At 37.0% G+C, this 16,743-nt stretch overlaps 1 protein-coding gene across 1 annotated transcript in view; it reads left to right on the top strand.

Moving 5' to 3' along the window:
• PI4K2B (phosphatidylinositol 4-kinase type 2 beta) overlaps nucleotides 1–12,152 on the top strand; it is a 32,078-nt gene extending 19,926 nt beyond the window's left edge. The window contains exons 7-10 of the mRNA XM_049886421.1: nucleotides 1,436–1,535; nucleotides 7,061–7,194; nucleotides 7,955–8,014; nucleotides 9,663–12,152. Of these exons, the coding sequence (XP_049742378.1) occupies nucleotides 1,436–1,535; nucleotides 7,061–7,194; nucleotides 7,955–8,014; nucleotides 9,663–9,836 (468 nt within the window). The 3' untranslated portion in view covers nucleotides 9,837–12,152. The remainder of the gene's footprint in view (nucleotides 1–1,435; nucleotides 1,536–7,060; nucleotides 7,195–7,954; nucleotides 8,015–9,662) is intronic.
• The last annotated feature ends 4,591 nt before the right edge of the window (nucleotides 12,153–16,743 follow it).

Raw genomic sequence — 16,743 nt, 5'->3', positions numbered from 1 at the left:
ACAGATCAGTGGCTGCCTGGGGAGGGGTAGAGGGAGGGATGGACTGCAAAGGGACACGAGAAGTTTGGGGGGTAGTGTCACAGGTGTTTACATCATCTGTCAAGGCTTGGGGCAGTTCTGCTCTGTCCTCTAGGGTCGCTATGAGTCAGAATCGACTCGATGACAGTGGGTTTTTTTGGTCAAGGCTTATCTAATTGTACACTTTAACATATATAAAGTTTATTGTATGTAAATTATACCTCAATAGTGTTATAAATAGAAAAAAGTGACAAAATAAATGGCAATTGTAGCAGAACGAGTTAAAATACACACAAATATACATCTGTATAATGGCTCCTAAATTTATTTTAAATTGGTCTGTCTTGAGCAATTAGATTTAACTGAGAGCTTCATACTTTTTTTTTTTTTTTTTTTGCTATTTGTATTTTGTGCATTTCAGTGAGGTGAGATATTTGATATAAACTAAATCTGGCGTGTATCACCTGGGCCTTCACTGTAGTATGTTTAATTTAAAAGCTGCCCTTTTAGCCTTTTGTTATTTTATGATGTAGGCCACTTAAAAATGGCAACCATTTGTCTGTAAATACTGTAATAGGTAATACTCTAATATGAATGCCCTCTGTTCCTGAGGTCTTTGTGTCTGCTACAGAAGAATGTAGAAGGAATGGCCTATATTCTGTAGCCAAGAATATCTTGAGGTTCCTTCTTCTGGACTTCTATTACATTTAGCTATGGTTTTGGGGAAATTTTACTTATAAATATTTTATATTTAAATTAATTATTTGTCTGGAACCCTAAGAAGGCCTGGAGTCCTAGTGGTGTAGTGGTTAAGAGCTCCTCTGCTAACCAAAGGGTTATCGTTTTGGTTATGAATCTGGCTTTTTTTTTAGGAAGGGCTAGATTTTAATAAGACAATTTTTTTAAAGTTGTCTTAAAAATATCAGTATTTTGCAAATATCATACATCAAAGCAGTGACTCTAGCAATATATCACTCTTTTAGGTCTTAATAATATTTCTAAATTCTATTCCCCAAGGATCCCTGGTGGCACGGTGTGGTTAAGCGTTTGGCTGCTAACCAAAAGGTCAGCAGTTTGAATCCACCAGCCGCTCCTTGGAAACCCTGTGGGGCAGTTCTGCTCTGTTCTGTAGGGTCACTGAGTCGGAATCAACTTGATGGCATCGGGTGTGGTTTTTTGGTTTTTATTTCTCAAAGAGGAAAAATGTAAATGTATAAGAACAAAATTTTTCAAATAGCGATAATGAAAATCTTGCTAGTTTTTAAGACAATCTCTTCCCAGAGTGAATTCATACTCTTTGTGGCAACTTATTTTTATAGGCTCAGAGTGAAGATGTCAATAATTATTTAAAATACTTTATTCTGTGGAAATAATTCACGTATTTTTTTAACCAACAGATCATTTTTCTCCACTTTAGGAAACAAAATGGACTGATGATAAAGACGTTCTGATTAAAATAGCTGCAATTGATAATGGTCTAGCATTTCCTTTTAAACATCCTGATGAGTGGAGAGCATGTGAGTATTTTAGAAGCTTCTAGAGATTTTGTGATTACCTCTGTTCTAGAATGGGACGGGAACAAAATTTATGGATATCAAAATAGCAGAGGAAGAACTGGGTAAATGAAGTGTAATCATTCATTAAGGTACTTACTGTTCTAAAAGGCCCTAGGGGGGATGCAAAAATGTGCGATACATGGGCCTTAGCATGTATTACCTGCTTGTCTTTGGATGACTGTGCCTGGTTTTGATTTTTAGGCTTATGCTTGCTTTGTACAATGAGTTCAGTAGCTTTCCAATTTTTAAAATATATAACATGGAAATTACCTACTTCAGTGTTTTGGTAGAACTGTATTTTAACGTTTTGGGTAGAGTTCACTTGTAAAACAATTTAGGCCTGCCTCCTTCCTTCCATCCCCACAGTCCCATTTCTTATAGTGAGCAGTACTTCAACTGCCTTATCAGTCTCTTCTGAGGTAAGAGAGCTGGTTTTAGAAATTATTTCCCTTAAAAATGGCCATGGCATCATGAGTTTCAGATGTATGAGTATAAAGGTTTATATAGAATTCTCTTATAATTAAAAAGAAAAATCTTCTCTATGCATATTGAGGTATTTAGGGGTGAAATGAAATGATGTCTGGAATTTGCCGTAAAATGTTAAAGGGAGAACAAAACAAAACAGGAGGGGCAGATGAAGAAAATTTTGCAAAATTTGATAAACACTGGATTAGGTTATTGGGAATATGGAAGTTCATTGTACCACTTTTTCAATTTTTTATATCTGTTTAAAATATTCGTAATAAATTTTAAAAATACTTTATCTCTACATGCTCCTTTTTAATTTCTGCTGCTTATTAGTAGGCTTTTTTCATTTTTAGACTTCCCAAAGATTTTTTAATTATTAAGCATTGGCCTTTTTATTTTTTCTGTATTTTCTTGCTTTTTCAGAGAATTGGGTTTTGATTTTATTGATCAAGCTTTCAGTTTTTGTTGCGTGTTTTTTTTCTATTTCATTGATTTAAGTCTTCATCATTATTCTTCTGTTTTCATTTTATATTGCTTTCCAGTGAATGCACAGCACAGTAGCCTATAAATTTTCCTCAGAATATCATTTTGGCTAAACCACACTTTGGATAGCTGCTGCTCTATTGTTGAATTTTGCTTATTCATCCTTTTTTTTTTTTTTTTTAATACTTTCTTACTTCCTCTTCCACAGGAATACTTTAGAAGTGTTTTGTTTGATTTTAAAACATCTAGGTCATTTGATTTGTTTTTTCTTAACTGTTCATTGGTGTTTTCCAGTTGTATTGCATTGTGATCTTTGAATGTGTCTTGTGTCAATCCTGCTTTTTGAAATTTATCAGTTATTTCCTTTGTGAGACGATATGTGGCAGATTTGAGGGCCTGTTTTTGAAAAGAATGTATTTGGGCACAAAGCTTTGTATCTGTTTACTAAATTAAATTTTGTTACTGAAATCGTATCATCTGTTTATTTTTGAGGGGAAGTTAAAGTTTTCTCTTGTGATTGTGTTTTTGTCAGTTTCCTCTTAGATATCTATGTATTTTTTGCTTTCTATTTCATATACATAAAGGTCCATTGTTTTATCTTCTTTAACAGTGCAAAATATATCCCACTTTATCCTCTTCAACTTTTTGTTTTTGGTCTGTTGTAATGTTGCCATGACACCTTTTGTTGTCATTTACCTGGTAGCATTTTATAGTTGTATGCTTAACTTCTGTCTGTCATTATGTTTTAGATATATGACTTATGAAGAGCCCTTAGCTGGATTGTTTTTAAACCTTACTAAGATTTCTTTTAATAGGTCTATGTTGTAGTTTGTCCCAATAAACTACTAGATATGTTTGAACATTTCCAACCATTTTTTTTTTTTCTATTTGTCATGTATTCCTTTGCTGTCTTTTGTTGGACTAATTTGAGATGTCTTGTTCCATTGTTGTTGGTTTTTTTTTCCTCTAATGGTTTGGAACCTGTATACAAATTGTATTTTAAATGTGTCATGTTTGAGGTGTCTTCAGTATACCTAGGAAATTTAATCAAACACATAGTTGGCAATTTAAGGTCTGGAGCTTGAAAAAGAAATTGGTTTGGGGATATAGTTTTAAAACTATTACCTTGAGAGCCGAATCGATGGTGGTATTTGCTATCACCCAGGGAAATCATGGAGAACAAACACTACCACCTAGCACAAAGGACTAAATATAGTATCAGGTGGAAAGTGATACCAAAGAGTGGAAGAGAAGCGAGTAAAAGAGATGGAGAAGAAATGGCTTAAAAGACAGGAGGTCAGCTTTGAGAAAGTGGTATTTCCAAACCCACAATAGAGTTTCACAAAGATGATAGAGAACAGTGCCACTTACTGCAAAGATACTAAGTAGCATGAGGACATCAGTCGCCTTTGGTTTCCAGGTGACTAGTAAATAATCATGAGCTGAGGGGTAGGTATTGGAAGTAAGAGGCATAGAAATAAGGACTTTTATGAGATCGCTAAGGGAAAGGTAGAAGGGAAGTTGGATCATAGCTTCAAGGAGATGCGGACAGAGGAAAGGCTTCCTTTGATATGGACTGTATATATCCCACAATGTGCAAATAGATAAACAGAAGTGAGAAGGAACGACTCTAAAGGCAGATTTCTTCCTTGGGGCTTTCTAAGTGGCAGTGTTCTCCGAAGCCGGAGACTCTCATTGTACGTATCCTTAGTATTTCTGTGGGTGATCCTGCTGTCATAAAGTCTATACTTGCAGGAATGTGAATATGTACCCTCTCTAGAAGTTTCCACTATTTTACAGATCTTTCTAGCATGAGCACTGAATAGATTTAATGGTCTTCTTGGGAGAGAATTAGTTCAGACTCATGGCCGTTTGTCCCTCAGAAACATTCACCTGTTTACCTACTAGTGATTTAATGCTTTAGAATATCTTCTGAATACAGGAAACCTGGTGGCGTAGTGGTTAAGTGCTACGGCTGCTAACCAAGAGGTCGGTAGTTCGAATCCACGAGGAGCTCCTTGGAAACTCTATGGTGCAGTTCTACTCTGTCCTATAGGGTTACTATGAGTTGGAATTAACTCGACAGCAGTGGGTTTGGCTTGGTTTTTGGTTCTGAATACAAGCAGGTGGTCAGTTCCTGACGATTTGTTGCTGTGGAGGGCAGGGAGACCTCAGCCATGGTATTTGGTCTGGGCCTGTGAACTAACTATAGGTATCCCTCGGTTTCCAAACTCAGGAACCAGATGGATTCAGACATATTTTTTTAGATATGGCTGTTGAGATAGAACCAAACTTCCACCACCTAAAACTCAGAAAACAAATTGGTTCAATTAGTTATCCAAACTCTTGCTGTCCAAACTTGCATTTGAATAATTCGGATGGTAAATTTTTCTTGTTAGGTGCTGTCCAGTCAGTTTCAACTCATAGCAACCCTGTGTACAACAGAACAAAACACTGCCTGGTCCTGTGCCGTCCTCGTAATCGTTGCTGTATTTGAGCCCGTTGTTGTAACCACTGTGTCAATGCGTCTATCTCGTTGAAAGTCTTCCTCTTTCTTGCTTACCTTCAACTTTACCAAGCATGATGTCCTTCTCCTGGGACTGGTCTCACCTGATAACATGTCCAAAGTACATGAGATGAAGTCTCAACCATCCTTGCTTCTAAGGAGCATTCTGAATGTACTTCTTCCAAGACAGACTTGTTCATTCTTCTGGCAGTCCATGGTGTGTTCAGTATTCTTCGCCAACACCGTAATTCAGAGTCATCAATTCTTCTTCTGTCTTCTTTACTCATTGTCATATGAGGTGATTGAAAATACCATGGCTTGGGTCAGGCACACCTTAGTCCTCAAAGTGACATCTTTGCTTTTAACACTTTAAAGAGGTCTTTTGCAGCAGATTTGCCCAATGTAATATGTCATGTAATTTCTTGACTGCTGTTTCCATGAGTGTTGATTGTGAATCCAAGTAAAATGAAATCCTTGACAACTTCAATCCTTTCTCCATTTATGATGATGTTGCATATTGGTACAGTTGTGTAGGGATTTTTGTTTTCTTTATGTTGAGGTGTAATCCATACTGAAGGCTGTAGTCTTTGACCTTTATCAGTAAGTGCTTCAAGTCCTTTTCACTTTCATTGAGCAAGGTTGTGTCATCTGCATATTGCAGGTTGTTAATAAGTCTTCCTCCAATCCTGATGCTGGGTTCTTCATTTAGTCCAGCTTCTCAGATTATTTGCTCAGCATACAGATTGAATAAGTATGGTGTAAGGATACAACCCTGACTTGCACCTTTCCTAATTTTAAACCACACAGTATCCCCTTGTTCTGTTCAAAAGACTGCTTTTCGATCTACAGCCAGGTTTCGCATGAGCATGATTAAGCGTTCTGGAATTCCCATTCTTTGCAATGTTATCCATAATTTGTTAAGACCCACACAGTTGAAGGCCTTTTCACAGTCATTAAAACATTGGTAAACATCTTTTTGGTATTCTCTGCTTTCAGCCAAATACATCTGACGTTAGCAGTGATAGCCCTCATTCTATGTCCTCTTCTGAATCCAGCTTGAATTTCTGGCAGTTCTCTGTTGATGTACTGCTGCAACTGTTTTTGAATTATCTTATGCAGAATTTTACTTGGATGTGATAATTAATGATATTGTTTGATAATTTCCACCTTCTGTTGGATCACCTTTCTTTGGAGTGGGCACTAATATGATCTCTTCCAGCCAGTTGGTCAGGTAGCTGTCTTCCAAATTTCTTGGTGTAGATGAGTGAGTGCTTCCAGCATTGCATCCATTTGTTGAAATATCTCCACTGGTATCCCATCAGTTGCTGGAGCCTTTGTTTTTCACGAATGCCTTCGGTGCAGCTTGAACTTCTTCCTTAAATACTGTCAATTCTTAATTATCAGCTACCTCTTGAAATGGTTGAACGTCAACCAGTTCTTTTTGGTACAGTGACCATGTATTCAGTCTATCTTCTTTTGATGCTTCCTGTGTCATCCAATATTTTGCCCATAGAATCCTTCAGTATTGCAACTCAAGGCTTGAATTTGCATAAGAGCAGTTGATGGTCTGTTCCACAGTCAGCCCCTGGCCTTGTTTTGACTGATGATACTGAGCTTTTCCACCGTCTCTTTCCACAGATGTAGTTGACCTGATTCCTGTGTATTCCATCCAGCGAGGTCCACATGTATAGTCGCTGTTTATATTGTTGAAAAAAGATATTTCCAATGAATAAGTTGTCGGTCTTGCAAAATTCTGTCATAGGATCTGCGGCATCATTGCTGTCACCAAGGCCATATTTTCCAAGTACCGATCACTCTTCTTTGTTTACAACTTTCATATTCCAATCACCAGTAATTACCAGTGTAGTCAAGGTGGTGTAAAAGATAGCCGTATTATAGTAACTTATTTTCTTTCTCCTCTCCTTTTTTTTGGGAACACCTGGGAGTTGTAGAAAACAACGATAATAAATGTGGATCTAAATAAACCATTTTTCCCCCACTGATTAGAAGAATGTTCTTTTTCTGTTAGATCCATTTCACTGGGCTTGGCTTCCTCAAGCAAAAGTTCCTTTTTCTGAAGAAATAAGAAACTTGGTTCTACCGTGTATTTCTGACATGAATTTTGTACAAGATTTATGTGAAGATCTTTATGAACTTTTTAAGGTAAATAATTTTTCAGTTGTAATTATTACAGAAAGCGAGATAAAGCTTAAATAAGAGAGATTTTTTAGAAGAGCTAAGTTATAATTGACTATTTCTGGTATTGCTGCTTGTAGTAGAACCTGGGACACAGAAAGGAATTAGAAGTTTACTTTACAGGAGTATAAATTTGTAAAGTTACACTTAATATCAGTATTCTTTGAAGGGAGAATACATTAAAATTGAACAAGTTGTTTTCTTTAATAGTTGACTTTTTACACAATTATAAATTGTGATACATTTGGTGACCTTCTGCTGTCATTCACAAAAAAAAAAAAAACAAAACTAGTTGCTGTCGAGTTGATTCGGACTCATAGCAACCCTGTAGGACAGAGTAGAGCTACCCTTTTGGGTTCCCAAGGAACAGCTGATGAATTCCAACTGTTGGCCTTTTGGTTAGCAGCCGAGCTCTTAACCACTTCCCCACCAGAGCTTTCATTCAGTTCTCTTAAAAAGCCTAAATCCATTGGCTAGATAGTTACCTTAAATCCTTCCTGATGTAAGTTGGAGTGTAAATACAACTATTCTGGGAATTCTGAGGCATACTCAAAATACACCAGGTAAAAATACATTTTTCGTGTAATTTTATCAATTAGGAAAGTCAGCTTGGGGATGTAGTCTAATAAACTATGTGCTAAGTCGAAGCATTCATTTGTTTTCAAATATCTGTTCTAGAAATCTTGATATTTGGAATGATAATTTTTTTTTTTCCTTTCTGTGATAGACTGACAAAGGTTTTGACAAGGCCACCTTTGAAAGTCAGATGTCTGTGATGAGGGGTCAGGTAGGCCACCTTCTTATGATCTTGTTCACTGAGGAAACAGTAGTCGAGTTTTTTCAACTATGACAAAAGGAATCCCAAAACATCAGTTAACCATCAGTAACTACTATTGCTGGTAGAGATTTATTTCCCCGATATGCCGAATCTTCTAGATCTTCCAGAATCTATTTATTAGTATGGCTTTACACTGAAACTTGTGTTTATCACTATCAAATAGTCTTTACGAAACCAGTGAAATGCATAGCATGTATATTTTAGACAGGATCAAATATCTGAGGAGAGATACTCTTATTTCTAAAGTACCTGGCATAGGGATTTTTTTCCTGATGTGCAGGGCAAAAAGAAAATGAATTATTAAAATTGTGTTTTATCTGAACAGAGAGTAGAATAGGCTACAAGCAGTGCATTGAGTTTTACAACCTTATTTATTTTTAAGTAAAAATTCCAAGAGTGTCTTTATATGTGAAATGTTAGGTATTTTACTTTTCCCAGTTTTATTCTTCCTATTTAAAAGTAAGCTCTTAAATAAAACTTTATTTAAAATGGTTACCTTCCCCAAAGTCTCTAACCTGCTAGCCCTGCTTCACGTTTTGTCGTAGCACTTTCACCTTCTAATACATTGTCTAACTTACTTATTTATAGGAAACCCTGGTGGTGTAGTGGTTAAGTGCTGTGGCTGCTAACCAAAAGGTCAGCCGTTCGAATCTGCCAGGCACTCCTTGGAAACTCTCCGGGGCAATTCTACTCTGTCCTATAGGGTTGCCGTGAGTCGGAATCAACTCGACGGCTCTGGGTTTTCTTTATGGAATTCCTCCCCTTGGTAGAATGTAAGCTCCATGAAGGGAGAGATTTTGTTTATTTATTGTTGTATCCACCAAAACTTAGAGGCTAGCACTTAGTAGTAGGCATGCAATCAATTTATTTGTTGAAGGAATGGATAAGGCAAGTGCTTAGTTCAAACCAGACTATTTCGACCAGTATTTATTTAAATTCCATGTCAAATGGAATGTGTAGAACCATTCACTGCATTCAGTTCCTGATTCCATTGCTCCTGGACGTAGGTGCATCCTAAGATATTTTAAAGTTACCATTTGGCAGAAGTTTTTTCTGATTTCGTCGTGTATGTGTGTAAATATACATCCAAAAAAACCCAAACCTATTGCTATCGAGTCGATTCCGACTCATAGTGACCCTATAGGATAGAGTAGAACTGCCCCACAGAGTTTCCAAGGAGCCCCTGGTAGCTTCAAACCGTCACCAGGGTTTCTGTAAATATACACGTGGAACCCAAAACCCATTGCCGTCCAGTTGATTCCAACTCACAGGGACCAAATAGGACAGAGTAGAACTGCCCCAAAGGGTTTCCAAGGCTATAAATCTTTACGTAAGCAGACTGCCTCATATTTCTCCCACGGAATGGCTGTTTGGTTTGAACCACTGCCCTTTCAATTAGCATCCGAGCACTTAACCACTGTACCACCAGAGTTCCTTAAACACACACACACATATATATTTGTTGTAGTTATTCCTCATCACAATCTCTGTTGTGCATAAATAAATAAAATCGTAGTTATGAATAAATGGTTAAAATAATGTCAGTGAATGGAAACTGTCTTTTTCAAATTGGTGAGAATATCTGCTCTTTCCACAGATCTTAAACCTTACTCAGGCATTAAGAGATGGGAAGAGTCCTGTTCAGCTAGTACAGATGCCTTGTGTGATTGTGGAACGAAGTCAAGGTGGAGGTCAGGGTCGGATTGTCCACCTCAGCAATGCATTTACTCAGACTGTTCATTGCAGGAAGCCATTTTTTTCCTCCTGGTAGCAGATGTAAAAGTAAAAGAAAAACAGTTCTCTCTGGGTTGGCATGATTGTGTCAGAACAATGCAATAATGTAAATCTGCTGTTGAGAGCTCCCATTGCCAAAACCTCAAATATTTAAATCTTTAACAGGTTATACTTTGAATGTAATCAAAAGTTTACAGTTTTTTTGTGTTCAAATATTAAATTTCTATTTCAGGGAAGAAGTGATGTATCTCCTATATTGTATTTTTGTAGAAAAAATTGTACTTTATGTTGTTGATGTTATTTTAAAAGGTAATTTCGTAGTTTACACATGCTGGAATGACTGTAATTATTTTAGAATTCGAAGTAGAAAAATAAGACATTTGTTGACTTTGAATACAATAACCTTTTATATACTTTTTAAACATTGAGAGAGAATATTCATGTTAAATCTGCCTACATTATAATAGGCCTTTGAGGCTGCCTAAGTCTGAAACTGCTACTCTGAATTTTAGAGTAGTTAATAGAAAAACAGGTAAGAAGAAAACAATGTTGCCTTAATACAAAAAGCTGCTGTTTTAGAACTGGAATAAGTGGCCCTAAAAGGGTTGTTATCAGAGACCAGAAAATTACATTTTGGTTAAGTAATGTAAGGCCATTTTCTTTTTTGTGCTTTAGAATATTTTTGTTGAACTATTTTGTTACAGTGGGGGGGGGGAAGAAAACCTAAAGACATCCCCCTCCTCCTTTTTTAATGGAAACACTTAGTTGGCAGTTGAGGGGAATGTATGAAATTAAGCTCAATCCCCAGTATTTTGAAATTCCAAAAGAGTCAACATTAAAAATTCACTTTTTGTTTCTTGCATGGGATCAAACACTTGATCAGTTAGTACTTCAGAGTACTAATCCTGATCAGTTTAGTATTTCAATTAGTATAGTACTGAGGAGTAAACCATACCCCAGAGTATATATCATATTGCATTTTGAAGTCTTAGTTCGTAAGCTCTTAAAAATAACAGTAGTGCTTTAGGCTACCTGAAATTATAGCTTTTATTGTAATTAAAGTTAACTTTGGATTATCAAACTTAATTAAAGGAAACATGACAGATAACTTTAAAATCATATATGTTTTTAAATTTTATTTTTGTACTGTATTTTGAATATGAGTTTGTCTTACCTTCTGGGAATTCGTAGTACTTTTCACTCACTAAATGATTTAAATTGAAATAAGCCCAAGTAAGAACATGTGATTCAAGACGAGCAGAAGCTTTGTTCTCTTCTTCAGACTCCAAGCAGATAACATCACCGTTCAGACTAGATTGGGCCTTTATGGTCTTGGCCTTTGTTTTTTTAGCTTATTGTCTGGTGTTCTTTTTGTCTTTTGTGTTTCCTAAATTAAGTATTACTGTGTAGTAAGTATTTCCTGAAGGCTAAATTAGGGTAGAAGACAGATCTTGAATTCTCCCTTCTCATCTTTCTCTTGGCCTTCATGCACGTGATGAGGAAGTGACAGTACTGTTGCCCTCATGGAAGTTCATTGGAAGCCTGTGTTCTCCTACCTTCCTGCACGCGTACTGTCTTCATTTCCAAATAATGGAAAATTGACTGGAAATGCACAACTTCAACTACTGTGTTGAGATAAATGCTGGTAATTCAAATATGCCTTTTGACGATGTGTCTTGAAAGAAAGCAAGTTACTGGGGTGTGGGGTATTGCTTTCATAAACAATTTTTTTTCCCAATATTTTGAGTGTTACTACTCTATATTAATTTTTATACTAGAAAACTTGGTAAATTGCTATTATTTTAGATCCTAAAATTAAAATAGCATGGAAATATTTTTAGATGTTCTGACCATGCCAGAAATGTAGAGTTTAGATATTTAAGGTATGACGACAAGTCTGAGTACTTTGGTTATATTTTGTAAACCTTCCCAAACTTAATTCTTATTTAAATATTGTGTCAATTTTTTCAATGAGTCTGTTTGTAGTATCAAACATAGTAGGCTGAAGGTAGTAAAAATCATTGTCTTAAGGCTAGATTTCTCATGAGGTATGTTTACTGAATATTTAAAATGTTTGTGAACATATTTACATTTATAAATGATGCCAAACTACCATTTTCTTCCTTCATATGTTACTGGTATAGTTTAATCCTTTATAATTCCAAAAGATATATTTAACTGGAATGTTTACAGTTGGAGATGTTTTAATTTTCTTAAGTACATACTGCCTCATCCCCCCAAAATTTGTCAGCAGTTGAAGGCTGTGGAGACGTGGTTTGCAAACTTGAAAATAATTTTGATTTATAAAATTTTTTAAATTTAAAGTACTGTACTAATGGAATTAAAACTTTATTTAAAAAAAAACTATAATGACATGTTCTTTGTTTAGATCATACCTTAAATCCTTTTATACATATTTGAAGAGTCAGGCAGAGTATTATGTTTTATACTTGACTTTCTTTCACAGAGTTGCCTGGGTAACTGTACAGAGTTATAGCAAAGATTCTCAGTGCTCCTGTACGTTTCCAAGTTCATTTGGGGCCATGTAACTGAGTTTTGGTCAATGAGATGTGAGGTCAAGTGATATGCTTGACTTCCAGGCCTGGCAGTAACGCCACTGCCATGACTGGTCTCTCTCTTGCCTTCCTATTTGCCCGTAAACAAAGAATTTGCAAAATGGAAGCAGCCAGAGCACATGAGTCACTGCTTGGAAGAGAACTACTAGGAGAGTCTTCCGACTCCATTGGACTATGACGGGAGCAAGAAATAAATGCCTGTGTGTAGCCACTAAAATTTTGAATTACTGTAGCATAGTCTGTCCTATCCTGGATATTATAAGTAGAAAAATAAAATTTTAAAATAAAAGATCAAAAACCAGTTGTCAGAAGTAGGATGGCAGCAGCAGCAGTGTAGTTTTTTTTAATCTCTCCAAATCCTCAAAGAACAACTAGGATAGGAAAAGAAAAAAACACAGTGACACCATCTTCACTAAACCTAGGACAGCAACAAATATCTCACATGGTAGCTTTGGAGGAACAAGTAGAGGGAAGATAAGGGGGACGTCTGATGTTCCTAAGAACCAGAGATCCAGAATTTGCCAATACTTGCTCAGCCCCAAAAGGAGGAGTCCCCAATAGAGGTGGGAATCTCAATTGGTAGATCCAAAAACCACAATCAAAACTGGGAGAGAACTGCCCAGCGTCAATTGCCAGCTAGTAAAAGAGGCCTGCAGAAAAGTACGAGTGCTAGGGCAGTAAAATATTTGAGTTTTCCTTCTCTAACAGGTTTCCGCCTTACACAGTGTCTTAGTTATCTAGGGCTGCTATAACAGAAATATCACAAGTGGATGGCTTTAACAAAGAGAAATTTATTTTCTCATAGTCTAGTAGGCTAGAAGTCCAAATTTAGGGTGTCAGCTCCAGGGGAAGGCTTTCTCTCTCTGCTGGCTCTGAGGGAAGGTTCTTGTCATCAGTCTTCCCCTGCTCTAGGAGCTTCTCCATGCAGGAACCCTGGGTCCAAAGGATGCGCTCTGCTCATGGTGCTGCTTTCTTGGTGGTATGAGGTCCCCCATGTCTCTCTGCTCAAGTCTCTCTTTCATATCTCAAAAGGGATTGGCTTAAGATGCCACTTAATCTGGTAGATTGAATCCTGTCTCATGAACATAACTGCCACTAATCCTGCCTCATTAACATCATAGAGGTAAGATCCACAACATATGGGAAAATCAGATCAGATGACAAAATGGTATACAGTCACACAATATTGGGAATCATGGCTTAACCAAGTTGACGCATTTTGGGGGGACACAATTCAATCCATGACACACAGGTTCCAGTTTTTGTGGATTTTACTGTAGTAACTATAGAAGAGAAAGCCCTAGAACCACAAAAGAAACTTCAGACTCACCCTTACCCCCTCCACAAGAATCTTGGAAAATCCATCTCACATAAATAGGACTACATCTTACAGTGGGTTCTAGGAAACAGGATAAAAATCTATATAACATCTACAGAAAATGAAGATAACCTAGAAACATCCACAAAGCAGAATAACCCAGTATTTTAAAACAAGCTGAAAGAATTTAAGAAGTGGTAAGAGGTAAGAAAGAACAGCATAAAACTCACATATGAAATGAGTCAGTGGAGGAAATAGAGCTAGTAGAGGAAATAGTAGGGTTAAAAACATGTTTCAGAAGTAAACTAGAAGGAATACAAGAGCAAATAGATGCATGTCCACCAAAACCCTACAGCAAACATGCTTCATGTTGGAAGTGTAACACTTTTAGTATCAGATTTCTATTGCTATTATAATAAATTGCCACAAATGTAGTGGCTTAAAACAGCACAAATTTATTATCTTACAGTTCTCTAGGTTGGGAGTCTGTCACAGGTCTAACGGGGCTAAAATCAAGGCGTTGGCAGGGCTGTGTTCATTTCTGGAGGCTCTAGGGGGAAAATCCTTTCTTTGCCCTTTCCGGGTTCCAGAGGCCTCACGTGTTTCTTGGCTCGTGGTCGTCTTCCTCCATCTTCAAAGCCAGCAGCAGTGGGTTGAGTCTTTTTCACCTTGAGTCACTCTGACGCTGACTCTTCTGCTGCGCTCTTCCACTTTTAAGGACTTCATGATTACCTTGGGTCCATCCGGATAATCCAGGATAATCTCCCCATTTTAATGCCTGCTGATCACCAACCTTAATTTCATCCATAGCCGTAATTCCTCTTTGCCATGCGACACATTCACACGTTCTGGGGATTAGGATGCGAACACCTTCAGGGACCATTATTCTGCCTACCTCACTCTGAGATCAGTAACATGGCAAGGACGCCTGCTCTCACTATTCTTACTCAGTGCCGTGCCAAAGAGCCTAACCAGTACAGGTAGACAAGAGTGAGGAATAAAAGATTTAAGAATAGGAAACATAAAAAAGAGGACATAATTACGGATGTAGAAAATCAAAGAATCTATAGGTACACTATTAGTAAGTGAATGTTGCGAGGTTTATATACCAACAATATTGATTAGAAAAAAAATTTAAGCAATAGCATTTACAGTAACATCAAAAGACATCAAATTTCTAGAAATAAGTCCAACCAAAGATGTGCAAGATTGCTACACAAAATTAAAACAGTATTAAGAAAATTAAGACTTACATAGAGGGCTATACCATGCTCACCTACTGAAAATATTGTTAAGATGTCATATTCCCCCACATTTATCTTAGAATCAACACAGTACACATCAAAATCCCATCAGAATTTTTTGTAGAATTTGACAAGCTGATTTTAAATGATAACGTGGAAATCGTTTGGCCAAAACAACGTTGGACAAAAAAAAAAAAAGGATTTACACTGCCTGACTTCAAAAATTTTTACACAGCTATAGAAATGAAGATAGTGTGATATTGGTGTAAAGATAGACATAAAGATCAATGGAACAGAACAGAATCTGGAAAGAAACCCAACACATACAGTAAACTGATTTTTGGTACAGGTGCAAAGGCAATTCAATGGAGACGGGATAATCTTTTCAACAACTGGTGCTGTGATAACCGTATAGCCATATGCCAAGAAAAGTGAACCTCACCTTCACTTCATACCAAAACCAACACCCACTGCTGTTGAGTCGATTCTGACTCATAGCGACCCTATAGGACAGAATAGAACTGCCCCATAGAGTTTCCAAGGAGCGCCTGGCGGATTCATACATAGACCTAAACATAAAAACTAAAGTTTCTAGTAGGAAATCTCGGTTCTATAAACATTTCTTAGACCACAAAAGGCACAAATCATAAAGAAATGGAAAAATTGGACTGTGTCAAAAGTAAAAACTTGCTCTTTGAAAACACTTTCAAGAAAAAAATTTCTAGCCACACACTGGGAGAAAATATTTGCTAAATACATCTGATAAAGGACCTGTATCCAGAATATATAAAGCAATCTTACAGTTCAAGAAGAAGTGAAATTACCCGATTAAGAAATGAGCAACACTTTACCAAAGAAGTTATATGAATGACCAAATAAGCACATGAAGATGTTTAACATTGTTAGTTATTAGGGAAATGCAAATAAAAGCTATAATGAGTAGTTAAACATACACGTATCATACAGCCCAGCCATTCCACTTTTAGGACTTACCCAAGAGAAATGAAAGCAAATGTCCACACAGACTTGTTCATAGCAGCCTTTTCATTTTTTTTCATAAAGCCCCAGACTGGAAACTACCCAAATGTCCTTCCACAGGTGAAGGGTTAAGCAAAACGCCATATATCCATACAATAAAAAGGACCAAACTATTGATACAGCATCTTAGTTAACTAATGCTGCTGAAACAGAAATACCACAAGAGGATGGATTTAACAAAGGGAAATTTATTCTTTCACAGTTCTGGAAGCTAGAAGTCTGAACTCAGGGCACCAGCTCCAGGGGAAGGCTTTCTCTGTCGGCTCTGGGGGAAGGTCCTTGTCATCAATCTTCCCCTTGTCTAGGAGGGTATCATCGCAGGGACCCTGAGTCCAAAGGACATGGTCCAGTTCTGGCTCTGCTTTCTTGGTGGTAGGAGGTCCCTCTTTTCTCTGCTCGCTTCTCTTACATCTCAAAAGATATATTGACTCAAGATACAACTTAATCCTCATTAACATAACTGCCTCAAACTGTGCCTCATCAACATCATAGAGGTTAGGAATTACAAGACATAAGATAATCACATCAGATCGCAAAATGGTGGACAACCACACAATACTGGAAATCATGGCCTAGGCGAGTTGGCGACATTTTTTGGGGAAACGATGCAACACATAAAACACAGCAATATTATCAATCTCAAAATCATTATGCTAAGTGAAAGAAGCCAAACACAAAAGAGAACATGCTGCAGGATTCCATTTATATAAAATTGTCTAAAGCTAAAACTAGTCCGCTGTGAAAGAAAACAGTCCAGTGGTTGCCTGG

This window comes from Elephas maximus, chromosome 5 (assembly GCF_024166365.1).
Source record: "Elephas maximus indicus isolate mEleMax1 chromosome 5, mEleMax1 primary haplotype, whole genome shotgun sequence".
NCBI lineage: Eukaryota > Metazoa > Chordata > Mammalia > Proboscidea > Elephantidae > Elephas > Elephas maximus.
The sequence above is the reverse complement of the archived record's forward strand: the minus strand, read 5'-3'. Positions and strand labels throughout refer to the sequence as shown.